This window comes from Galeopterus variegatus, unplaced genomic scaffold (genome assembly GCF_000696425.1).
Source record: "Galeopterus variegatus unplaced genomic scaffold, G_variegatus-3.0.2 Scaffold2913, whole genome shotgun sequence".
Classification (NCBI taxonomy): Eukaryota; Metazoa; Chordata; class Mammalia; order Dermoptera; family Cynocephalidae; genus Galeopterus; species Galeopterus variegatus.
The window spans coordinates 237,078-250,747 of record NW_007729024.1 but is presented as its reverse complement, the minus strand read 5'-3'; the positions used below and the strand labels follow the sequence as shown (position 1 = coordinate 250,747).

At 34.1% G+C, this 13,670-nt stretch overlaps 1 protein-coding gene across 1 annotated transcript in view; it reads right to left on the bottom strand.

The window, feature by feature from the left end:
• The window catches only part of LOC103599321 (protocadherin-15), a gene marked incomplete at both ends in the record, with an annotated part of 204,472 nt that overhangs the window by 1,138 nt on the left and 189,664 nt on the right, over nucleotides 1-13,670 (bottom strand). The window contains one exon of the mRNA XM_008583428.1: nucleotides 11,653-11,877. Coding sequence (XP_008581650.1) covers nucleotides 11,653-11,877 — 225 coding nt within the window. The remainder of the gene's footprint in view (nucleotides 1-11,652; nucleotides 11,878-13,670) is intronic.

Below are 13,670 nucleotides of genomic sequence, written 5' to 3'. Positions count from 1 at the left end.
GGGCAACACTGAGGGTTGCGATCCGTTGCCGGACACGGAAAAAGACAAAAGACAAAAGACATAAAAAAAAAAAAAAACAAGTAGGAACAAATTTCTGAAAGAGTGCAATTCTATGAGGCAGCAGTTAAAGACAGTTTTTTAAAAAAAATATTTTGTAGTTGCTTTTTTAAAAAGCATTTTATATGTTTCTGTAGCAACTACTAATTACTTTATATACTTGGCATAATTAGAACATTTTAAAGGCAAACTGAAATATTCTGTGATGCTAATTTACATTTTTACAAATGTGGCATGATGAAAGAAGGTTTTCCCTGCAGCACACTACAACATGGCATTTAAGATTAGATGTACTTATAGACAGAAAACAATGTGAATTTACTTAAGGATTTTTTCAAAGCAATTTATATGCATCTTATTTTATTTGAACAATTTGGAGATAAATGTGCATTGTTACTCATGTAGTGTCACTCATTAAATAAATATTCATCAAGTCCCTCCCATTTTTATGTGTCAAGGGTAGGCATTGGGGATACTGTGGTGATTCAAGAAAAAGATGTCCCTGCCTTCGTGTCACTTAACTGCCATTTGACTAGTAAAGACATTGATCCACAGATAGGTTAATGATTTTGACTAAATTAATCTACTTATTTGGAAGAGCCGAAATAATAAATAAAATTCCCTGAGAACAAGATGATTTTTTTCTGAACCATTTTATCTTTTATAGAGAATTGTATATCATTTTTTTCTCAGTAAGTAATGCTGATTAATATGGCTGATCTTTTTTCTTAAATAATCATTAGACATTGCAGTGTTTTGGGTACTTCATGTCAAACATTTTTGGGTACAAAACTAAATTTCTAAATTATCTATTCTTCCCCTCTAAGGCACCTTTTTCTCACTTATTATCAAAAACAAAAGAAAAAAATATTCTCAATAGTCTGGTGTTTGTTCAGATGCAACAATTTTCCCATACAGCATACATCGAAAACACAAATTAACTGATAGTAAACTTTTTTTTGCAAAGAGGTCAGGATGATTATCTCTTATAATCAAACACAGCTTTCTTTATGTTCACAATAAAGTAGACTTCTGAGTACTGAATGTGAATAAACCTGCACACTCTAATAAGAAATGAGGTCTCAAACAGTAAGCGAAACTAAAATATAAAACATCATTTTCTCTGTTTTGACATGCAGTGCTTACAACCTCTTCTACGAAAAAGAAGACTGCCTTTCTAAATTATTGACTTTAGAATCTGAACAAGTGAATGAATCTAGGAAGCACTGGTTCTCTGTAACCATGAGGGCTGTGTAAGATATTGATCTTGAGGTTCCAGGCAGAGAGTAAATATATTAAATATTTGCATGCAAACTTTCTCCTGTTTTTCTACAAGGGTGCAATTAATTTTATGAGTGGATCTTGTAAGTAAAGAGTTGAAAATCCTCTTGCACCCTTAAATTGTAACTTCTGAAGTTTAAAAAAGGAGTCCAATATTGCGATTTTTCATTGCATGAGTTACCAAAGCTCAACACTCTCAATATGTTCCTATGAATTTTCTTCCCTCTCAGGAGAAATTTAAAACTTTAATGTTACAATGTACTTTTTGAAAAATTTAATTCTAAAGGAAAAAAAATACATATATATATATATGCTTTTCCAAATACGTCAGTAGAGCTGTTTACAATGTTGAATACAGTACTTCCTTGCTAGGGAAGTATTCAATAGAATCACCTTCTAACTGAATGCACCGTGGATGCTTTTATAATCTGGCCTCACAAACTGATTAGATGCAAACTTAAGGTTGTAAGTAACTGAAGACCATTAAAAGATTGGTACTCCTCTCCCTTTATTTTGCCTGTCATTGACAGGATGAAGAATAAATCAATCTAATTATTGTAACAGTATTTCTTTTGAAGTCATGTTGTACATATTTGGGGATTATAATCTTTTATGTGGCTAAGATATGCAGCCAGTTGCACATAGTTCTTCCACAATGCACTATTTCGAGTGAGAAAATTTATTAAAATGCAATGCCAACAAGCATAATCAATAGTTTATTATATATCTGCTTCAGGGACATCTGAAGAAAAATGTACATAAATCTGCTTGTGCAAATGTTCTATTATGTTGTAAAGATAAGCTCAACTCCCCAAAGCCATACCCATTTCTATCGCCTATTATTCCACTAGAGGGTAGTATTGGCAAAAAGAAACATTTCTCTTCAATTTATACCATTAAAACCCATAATAGTTTGCTTCCTGTGGTTATCGTTTTTGTTGTTCTGAACAAAAATTAGTTTTCATGTTTCAAAAGAGTATTCTGAATGTTATCATGGTTTTCAACTAGGACACCATGCTTTTCTTTAAAAAATGTTGTATTAGTAAGGATCACAATTTGTTTTCATGTATCAAACAAATAAAACTGTACCTGAAGGTATAGTTAGCTGGCAGGAAGAAAATACGAGTTTCATTTATTTATTTTCTAAATTTAAGTCAAAAGGAATTACAGAAACCATTTCTACTTTGGCAGACTATAAAATAGACAAGGAATATTTTTAATGAGCATACCAGGAGACAAGAACTTGCAGGCAAATTTGCAAATAAATGGCAAGTTGAAGTTCCACAAAACATAAAGAGAAACAGATGATAAAAATGTGATTTCCTGTAATCACAGGTCAAAATTGCTCTGTATAAAAAAGTTTTCTATTTAGAAGATAAATAGGAAGTACTAACCAGTATAGCTTGAGAATCTTTAAAAAAAATGATGAAAATACAGCAAATACTGGCCCTCATCTTAAAATCAAACGCATACTCTGTGAGGAGACACTGATAGTGTAAGGCACTGGGTGGCTTCAGCTGTTTCTGTAGTATTGTCTAGTGTTAGCAATACCCATATTGAACTATTTGGCTGTCCCATCCTCCAACATCCCTTGAGACTTATAGAACTGATACCTACTCTTCCCTGGCAGACTATATAGTTGATTCTTCTTCCTGTTACTGACTTTGTTTTCCACTACCAGACACTCTGTATTTGCTGTTTCTCATTTTATCAGCCTTCTGCTCTTTTTTTCCTCTTGGCTTCTCTAACTGCCAAACAAATTATTTTCTGTTTTGCATGGGTCTCTCTAAAGTACAAGTTATCAACTTCTTTCATATATATATATTTTTTAAATCAAAACCTGCACTGTAAGCTTCTTTCTTAGCTGCTTAAAAGGTTTCTTCTTAATTTCTGGATTTGGAATTATTCTAGACACTTGGGTGTAGTATATCCGTGATGTGGATATAATGGAAGTTACGCTTTGCCACAAACAGCAAAGTGTACACAATCTCTCAGCATGACAAATATTGATGGAGCTCCTACTGGGTATCAGGCAGTAGCTTAGATGCCAGGGATATGGTTACAACCCAGAAAGTCATGATGCCTGCTGGTACTGAGCTTACAATTTAATATGGAAAGCAAAAATTAAATAAATAATTTCAAGTATGACAAATAATTTCAAGTATGAAGGAGGAAGTATAAGGATATGATGGGAGCATATAGCAAGGAATTTAACTAAATTTAACACAGGCTGTCTCAGTTACCTGAGCAACGGCCCAATCACTCACGCACTCTGGCAGGTAAAAGAGTCATTGAAGACAGATGGCTAAAATAGAAGAGGGCAACACTGTGCAATGTTGACAAACCCACTAATTTAATACAGAATTCCATTCCTCATGTGGTTTCCTTGTGCTAGAATAGTAATGTGGAAGAAAGGAGTTGATAAATTTTGGGACTTTTTTTCTGATTTATAACACTATGATCAATTGGGAGAATATGTGCTTACTCTGAGCATAATCTTTGAGCAGATTCTATTTAATAATCACTCTATTTCAGACTTTCTTAAAGGGCACAATAGTAGTGCTGTGTGTGTGTGTATGTGTCTGTGTGTGTGTGGTTTATTTTTATTGTATGTCTGGCATTATGCTAGGAATGTTAAATATATCATCTCAATGTGCCTGAATATTGGCTATTATTTTGGTTATTATTATCCATATTTCAAATATGAAAAGCTTAGAGAAGTTGCTCATGATTATCCAGGTAATAATACATATTAGATATGATTTAGTTATTTTATGTCAGATCTTAAACACATGATTCTGATATTTGGAGATGAAAAAAAAGGAAACTAAAAAAATCATCAGAATATTCTATATAAGATGCTTTGAGTAGAATTTTCATTAAAAATTCCATGGGTAAATTTTTAAGTACCTCTTTCAAAAGTATTCTTACATTTTTTAAAGAAATTGGGAAGTGATAGGTCAGGCAAAAGGCAAAAAGAAATGTCATGATTTGTAAGAATTAATATGCTAGTAATAAATTTAAAAAAAGAAGAAATTCTTCCAATTGAACACTATACTTTTGTCTTGGAAACCTGTTACGCTTCTAAACATTGCATAATGCTAATCTATCTCCCTGAAATAATTTTTATAGTTATTTACAAAGTTTTTTTTCTTGATAAAAAGAGAAAGAGTTGTAGCAGTTGTGTTTGCATATTTAAAAACTTATTCAATATTTACACTCTACAAATATTTATTATCACTAAAATCTAGGAAAATTTTTCCCAAATAGCATTCTTTGGAAAATTAGTCCTACCAGAGGCTTCACAAACAGAAAGAATTTCATGACCAAATATTCTTAGGAAATGTGGAAAATTGCATTTTCTTTTCTTAAGAATCACAATGTGCACTAGCATACTAAAGACTCTTAAGGAAGCCTGCAGTGCAGAAATCTGTTGATTTTTGTATAGCCCAGGGTTTCCCAAATTTATTTGTCTATGATTTCTTTTTTTTTTTTTTGGATAGGATACACCCATGGCCATCTTGAGGAACTAATGTTCTATGAAATATATCCTGAAAGACACAGACTTATTGATATTGAAGGCACAGAATATCATTGTTTGGAATATTGTATGACTTCAGTGAATTAAGGTCTTCAGAGAATATATTGAAGATTCCAGTACATCAAGAGCGCTCCTGAGTGTGTGGCAGCCAGTTCATCAGATTGGAGAAAGCAGCTACAGCAGTGGGTGGATATGGCCATCACAACAGAGCCTTTTGGGAAATGGTGACAATGCTTAGCAATAACTGATATCAACAGGGCTATCAGCATCCATTGCCCCCACTGTTAGGCTGTTCCATTCTGGAGACTGTGGCAGTAGCAAGTCTTGTCTCATTTGCCTTGGCAAGTATGGGCAAATGTGATAATCAGTGAGGGTTAAAAGGACTTGATCATGTACATGAGTAAGGCACTTTCTGAGGACTCCCAGGAATCAGTAGGTGATATTTACAGAGCCATGAAAAGACCCATAGAAATATTAATTGTTACTGCTTATGAGATACTATTCTTAATCCTGGGCATGTTCCTTTTTTTAGTGTTTCTTCCAGTTTGGTTCTTTAGGGGAAATATGGTACATCTTAGTCCTAAAGCTTTAGAATAGTAGAGTTTGAGGATATTTTAAGACCGTCTGATTCAGCCTTATGACCTGCCCTCCGTCTATTCACATTCTTTAAACTTGGTGATGAATATATTAGAGAGAACAACACATTAATAAGAATCTGACAGTGCAGAATATAATAGAGGGAAATTTGAAGGTCGTAGCTCAAAACAAATATTTCCACCAGGCCAAACAATCCCAAGGGAACAATTAGCAAGTTGTAAAAAATAATGATAGATCTACTAGACTATCTCCCCACTAGGTGGTTCACTGAGGTCATCTTTTGTTCAATTTGCTCCCTTCAGACAGGGAAGGAAGTATGCTGTAAATCTTGAAATGTCCGGAGTTTCTGTTTTGTTTGAGTCCTGAACTATCTATCTCCTGGTGTCTCAAGCCACAGCTCCTCTGACTAGATGAAAATCAGGACTCCACCAATATTGTACTGTCATGATAGAGCATCAGGGGCACATTACTGCCTCTCAAGTGTCCATGGTTTGGTAAGTGTTCTCTTGGTACTGGGCAAGCCAAACAAATGAATTTAAACTTAATCCAAAGCAACCAAGACTGACTCCATGAGTGATTATAACTATTCATTATCAGCCACTTCCTCCTGAAAGAGGCCCATTCACGTATCTTTCTTTCAATCTGAGAACTGGGGGAAGATCATTAATAGCAAGTCTTTTCTTTCCCTCTTTGTCCAAAACCACCAATTAATGAATAATTTTTCTATTTTTAATGTTTTAAGTGCTCAGTTCCACAAAACCATATGGGTAGACAAAGATAGACCAGAGTAAGATAGCCTAAATTTTTCACCTGGTCCAGAATCCATTTTGCTTCAATTAGTTCATTTAGATCATGATCATCTTAGTCTTTTCCATCTGCTTACCTATCAAGACATCTTCATAACTACCAATATTACCATATTCCTTTATTATTTTTGTAAACAGATTTCTAAATATCTGAAAATCATAACACAATAGTGTGACAAAATAATATTTCAAAGTATAGATTGAAGCCCCCCCCCAGGTTCTCCATAATTTTGTAGTGTCCCTTAATACTTTCCCAGGTGACTAGAGTACTGAATGTCACTGTCTGAGGAAAGAGAGATACAAAGAGAAAAGCAGGTTATCCAAGAAAAGATTATTATAGTTTGAGTTCCTATTCTCAAAGAAATCTTAGTGCTGACTGAAGTTTTTACTCCCTGAAACAGATACCTTTCCTACCCCCTGAAATAGACAAAGTTTTTAGGATAGAGAGACACAGAATGGAAGAAGTAAGTGTATAGTCATGTGGACCCTGAAAAAGGAGAAACCCAGATCCTCATAACACGCTCCAGATAGGTTTAGGGTATATGAGGATGGAGGGGACTAATGGTCTCCTTTCTAAAGTACTTTAGAGATGGCAACTGTAATCCAGGCAAAAAATGGTATGAATGTATGCTGGTAGGTTAGGCTTGGTCAAGTCTGAAGAAAAGGCACTGGAATAATTTTTGTGTTTCACTGCAATTGCAGGAGTATCTTAAAAAAAAAAAAAAAAACCCAGACCTGAAGATCCTGTGGTTAAGAAAATCAACCTACAGGAGTAATACAATTTTGCTAATTATATGTTGGTGAAATCTTTAATAATCTTGTATGTTTTCATATCAATATTTTATTGTCTAAGAAAAACAATAGCATATACTAGTTATTTATCAGTTAAATAATCAAACAAAAACCCAAGAAAAGTAATTTTTCCCCCATCATTTATACATTGCAGTGTCCTAAAATAAGAAGCATTTTAGAAAAGTTGCCTATTGCCTTTTTAAATGTATAACTCTGGCTACATATAGTCCTCTACTGAAATCACCCATCAAGAATTGGAGTCATCCCAGAAACTAATTTTCTCTTATTCTAAACAGAAATGTATCTGTAACTTTCCATAGTTTCAGGAAGTCAAGAAAAACCAGATGACATAAAATAGTAATTTACCAGGTAAACTCTGCTAAACAATTCACCTTAAACACATTATAGATTATTGTGGAATATACTATAAAGCCTACTTCACAGGGCCTGGTTTTCCAAAGCCTTGCAGTTTCAAATATTAACCTTGCGGAGAACAGGAAATTTTCCTCAGGATATAAGTCTCTGGTATGAGATAAAGATTTGTGGCACAGCAGGTTGCTGGCTCAAAGACAGACTAGTTACTGATTTTATGTAAAGATACTGAGAAATTGCTGTTAAGAAGGAATCTTTGTTAAGATCAAGCTGTTGTTGATAGGACCACTTAATTGCCTTACTGGAATGTCATCTGACTTGTTTCACTGAAAGTCACCAGCCTATATTGCTAAACTATAACCCCACCTTTGTTCTCTTCCTGTAACTTCCTGGTCTGGAAAATAAATGCAGGAAGAGAACCCCAATTTGGCGTTAATTTCCAAGGAAGGGATCCCTCTCTTGAGGATTCCAGGGGGAGATTAACCATGTTGGGGCCTCTCACTGCTCAAAAGAGATGGGCTTTGAGTAATTCTTTGTGTCTCCATCACCCAGGGGAAGTAGGGTGACAAATCCATGGGGGTCAAAGCAACACAAAGCAACAGATTATAACTCTAGGCAACTCAAAAGAATAAAAAAAAAGGAACTCATGGGAACAAATACAATCTGAAAATATAATGGTGGCAAAGCTTAAATGAACACAGGTGCCTATGGTTTTCTCCATGATCTCCAGGATTAGATAAACTAACTTTGATCCCCTTCTGTTGTTATATATTTCTAATGACTGCAAGAAGTACAAATAGCTCCACTATATGGTAGACCAATGTGTGATTGCCAAAGATTGTATTTTAATCTTACCAAATGAACTTGTAAATAAACTTTAATTCAAAGTTTATATTTTTCCACATTTTTTCCATAAGCTTTAGGACACTATTTTTTTAACAAGGAAATTTGATATCTACTATAACCTGGTAAAATCAGAGTCATGATCATCAATCACACATTTCTTTTATAGAACATAGTTATAACTGTAAATAAAATTTGAATTAAAATACATATTAAAGTAAAATTAAATCATTTCTTAATTAAGTACTCATATTCATCTATATTATTCATGGACTTATGGAAACATGCTATAAGATTCTTTATGTTTTATTTATTTTCCCCAAAGCAAAAACCATAATTCTTTTTTTTTTAGATAAAGTTCAAGGTTTTAAAGTGTATAATTGGTATTTTTTTAGAGTATTCATGACATTGTGTGCCTACCTCCACTACCTAGAACATTTCCATCACCCCAAAAGGAAACCTCATACTTGTTAACAATTGTTCCCAATTCCGTTCCTCCCCTGATCTGCTGAAAACCACTAATCTACTTTCCGTCTCTATGGACTTGCCTCTTCTGGACATTTCATTTAAATAATGGGACCATATAATATGTGATCTTCTGTGTCTGGCTTCTTTGACTAAGCACAATGTTTTTAAGATTCATTTATGTTGTAGCATGAATCAGCATTTCACTCATTTTTATGGCTGAATTATACACATAGTCCCCAATTTATGACGGTTCAACTTAGGATTTTTCAACTTTATGATGTAGCAAAATGCATTCACTAGAAACCATACTTCAAATTTTGAATTTTGATCTTTTCCCAGCCTAGCAATATGTGGTAAAATACTCTCTGGTGATGAGGGTCAGCGGTGGTGAGCCCGGTCAGCCATGTAATCACAAAGCTAAACAACCAATAATCTGCAGTGTACTGTGTTACCAGATGATTTTGCCCAACTGTAGGTTATTGTAAGTGTTCTGAGCATGTTTAGGATAGGCTGGGCTAAGCTATGGTGTTCAGTAGGTTAGGTGTATTAAACGCCTACTTAGCTTACAATATTTTCAACTTACAAGGGGTTTATTGGGACATAATCCCATCATAAGTCAAGGAGCACCTGTATTCCACTATATGGATGTACCACATTTTGTTTATACATTGATTGGTTGATGGACATTTAGGCTGTTCCCACATTTTTACTATTATGAATACTGCTGCCATTAGCGTTCGTGTACAAGATTTTGTGTGGACCAATGTTATCAATTCTTTGTAGTATATGCCTGGGAATGAAATTGCTTGGTCATGTGGTAACTGTATGTTCAACTTTTGAGGAACTGCCGAACTGTTTTCCAAATCGGCTGCACCATTTTACATTCCCACCAGTAATGGTGTTCAGATTTCTACACATCCTCGCTAACACTAATTGTTTTCTGAGTTATTATTTATTTTTCATTAAAGCCATTCTAGTGGGCATGAAGTAGCATCTCATTGTGATTTTTATTTGCACTTCTCTAATGAACAATGATGTTGACCATATTTTCGTGTGCTTTTTTTTGGAGGGGGGAGGGTCATTTCTATATCTTCTTTGGAGAAATATCTATTCAAATCTTTTGCCCATTTTATAATAGGGTTATTTGCCTTCTTATTGTTATGCTGTGAGACTTGGGTTGTTTGCCTTTTTGTTGATGAGTTTAAGTGTTCTTTATATACTCTGGACACTAAACCTTTATCAGATATATGATTTGCAAGTGTTTTTTTTTCCAATTCAGTGGTTTGTCTTTTCACTTTCTTGGTGTTCTCTGAAGCACGAAAGGTTTTAATTTTGATGAGGTCCAAGTTATTTTCTCTTTGGCAACTTGCACTTTTGGTGTCATATTTAAGAAACTGTTGACTGATCCAAGGTCATGAAGATTTACACCTACATCTTCTTCTAAGTGTTTTATAGTTTCGGCTCTTATACTTACATTTTTAATGCATTAAAACCATAATTCTTTAAAGCTAAGAATTTCAATTGCAAGGGTTCGGATCTCCAGAGCAGCCAGCTTAATTTTTTGACCATCAAAAGTTCAAGGATTCAGATTAGAGAATGTTTTCACTGAGAGCTCCACAGGAGGTGGGGGACAACCTCCGTGCAAATATGGTCACCCTAAGGTTCTTTTTAAAGTGTTTTATTTGTCATGTAGATTTTCTATTTTTCTACTTTCCTTTCCCTCTTTCTCTTGCTCTATGTAGATGTATATGCTTCTTTCTGACTAGCTCCGTCATTTTAACCATTCAAACTCTGTTCAGAGACAAAAAAAAAATTAAAAAAAAAAAACACTTTGAGAAGATAGCTTCAAGCTTTTATTTTCTTCCTTGAGCGAAACAATTTTTTTTCAACATACCATGATTAAGAATACACTCTTATTTTATTTATTTTACACCTAAGAAACAAATGCCATTTAAAGCCATTTTTTTTTTTACTATACTCATTTTGTAAAGTAACTCAATGATTGTTTGTATGTGTATATTTGTAAGTGAAGCATGTTTCTCAGCATGTGATATTCTGACATCTGGTATAAGAATTATCTGTGTACTTTTCTAAAATGCTGATGTCTGTGATGGTCCCCATTGAAAAGTGCTTATTTGGAGATGGAACACAGGAATCTGAAACTTTAGGATGAAGATCAGGTGATCTTTTATATGCACTACTATTTGACAACTAATGAACTTTTATGACTTTTTTTTTACATCTACTTTTAAAGTGTACCTTAAAAATTACTAGAATCTCAAAATGTTAAAGATGCCATGCTCTCTCAGGCAATCATCTGGCACAGGGTATTATTATAAATGAGATAACAAATCCACAAAGGTTAACAAAGTCCCCGAGGTCACAGAGCTTGAAAACTGTTTGAGCTAGAACATAACCTCAATTCCATATGACTGAAGCTGATATCATCCCTGAGTCTTGGGTTTGCAGCCTAAACCAAACTAATTATTTGTGAAGCCTACAAACTCAACCTTTCAGAGTCAGTTTTTTATAATCTAATTTTTTTAATTGAAGAATTTGGGCAAAGTTATTATCCCTGGTGCTGTAGAATTTGGACTAAACCGTAGTAGAGAAGTTGTGACCTAGATGAAGTTGCAGCACTAATGGCAGACTCAAACAGCCACATTCTTTGAACTCATACTTAGTGCCTCTTTCAAATTTGTCTCCTAGTTAGAAAATATAGTTATTTCTCAAGTCTTCATAAATACTTCATATTAAAAAAACTTATGTTCTGGGTCTGGTACCACTGTGTTACTATAAATTATTGCCAAACAATACTATAGGTATAATATAAGAATCAGTAGCTACATGTAGACTGAGCATAGTAGGCAACCATAAGTCATCTCTATCCCTTACCTTTACTATCACTGTGACAGTAGCAATACCAGGTGGCATTGTTCCATAAATATCAAAGGCCTCCACCAGAAAAGTGATACTTGCTTCCTGGTCTGGAAAAGCCTCATAATCCAAGCTCCTTAAAAGGGATAGCTCTCCTGTAAATGGATGCAGTGCAAAAAAATGCTTCACTTCTGGGCTTCTGATCCTATAAGACACATTTGCTCCAAGGTCAACATCTTTGGCCTGTAAAAAGTTAAGCAGAAGAGTGGTTACATCAGTGATGTTACCAAAATAGAGAAAGGCAGGACTGATGGATGTCATGTGTCAGTGGCTTGGACAGCATGCATTTAACGATGACCAAAAGACAAAAGTGCTTATAGAAAAGCACATTTGTTATATAATTTACTGGGGAGGAGAGAAAAAGAGAAATTTATTCATGAGATTTTGTCAATGTTGATCTTATTACTGGCATCTATTTTTCTTGAAAAATCACAGATTAAATGAATCATACCACAGTAAAGAAATAAATATTGTTATAAATGATTGTTTATTATTTTCTGTTGATTTAATAATCATGAAAATAATATTTTAAATAAAAATATATATTATTGAGTGATTTCTATAAACATAACAGAATGCTAAAGGTCTATAAGAAAAGTAAGGAAATGTAAGTAGCAATTCTTTCTCATAGGAATTTTATAATATATTCCTAGAGATTACTATTTTGCTTTCCTTCATTTAACTAATATTTGAGTAATTATTATGCACAAGGTGCCATAGACAGCACCAAGATGAATCAAGACACAATTCCTGCTCTCCGATTATGGTCTCAAAAATGAAATGACACAAATCTTAAAAGAAAAAAAGAAAGGAAAAAAGTTCTATGTTATCTAAAAGGTGTTATAAATCGGGAGCGACATTCTTTAGCTGAAAGGACAGGTTTTCATGAAGGTCTTGTAGGACGGCTGTTTCATTCACTAGTAAAGACTGGCAAAAGCACCGCAGAAAGAGGAGATGGAATGAAGCAAGAGTGAAAATGGGGAGGATAAGGATGTGTCAGATTGTACATTCATTAATGCAAAATCTTTGTGAACTTCAGTTTTGGCTTCCTTCAATCAATGTCAATGTGATGTCAATACATCACAACCAGAAATATACTGTTAAAGCATACATTTTACTATGTCATTTTCCTGTCTCAAATCCTTATTGTTTTCTGTTCCATTTTTTGGCAACCCTGATCTCCTCAGCTTGCTGAGAGGGACTACCCTATTTTCTAGCCTTTCAGCCCCTCACCTCCCCCGCTCTCCTCTCCTACAGGATTTTGAGTGGATTTTTATTACTGCCTTGAATAATCTTTCTCCCCTCTATGCCTGAATACCTCTTATTTGCTCCCCAGGTCACAATTCAGAAATACTTTCTTCGGCAAATGTTCTTTGCTCTCAGATTAGGTTAGGAGCTTCACTGTGATATCCAAGGACCCTGTAATGAAGACTTCTATTTTAATTACTAAATTTTCTGTTTGCTAAACCAGACTGAAAACTCTAATAAGGCAACAATTTTTTCTTGTTCACGTTTGCATCCCTAAAGTCTAACAGAGGACTTGTAATACAGTAGACACTGAAGATATACTTGCCAAATAAGTGAATTAATTAATTGATAGATGGATGGATTAATGGAGAAATAAGTGGTCCTTTCCCTGGTCAATATTGCCTTATTTTGATTTATGAATGTTTATTACCTAAGTAAATAATTGTTGAGTTGAATTTTGGAAGTAATACAGATTCTTGAAAATTAAAGTTGTGTATTGCAAGTGGAAGAAAAACTAATTTTTTTTTTCAAAAAATATACTTCATAGACTACCTGTGCCAAAATTAAATGGAGTTGTTGCTAAAAAAATGCTGATTTATGGGCCAATCTAACCTACTAAATCAAAATGTCTATAGTATCTGGTAATTTGTAGTTGACAACCAAAATAAACACAAAAAAAATCTTGGCCATGGAGATACTATTAAAAAGGAGAATCAGACCCCTGGAAG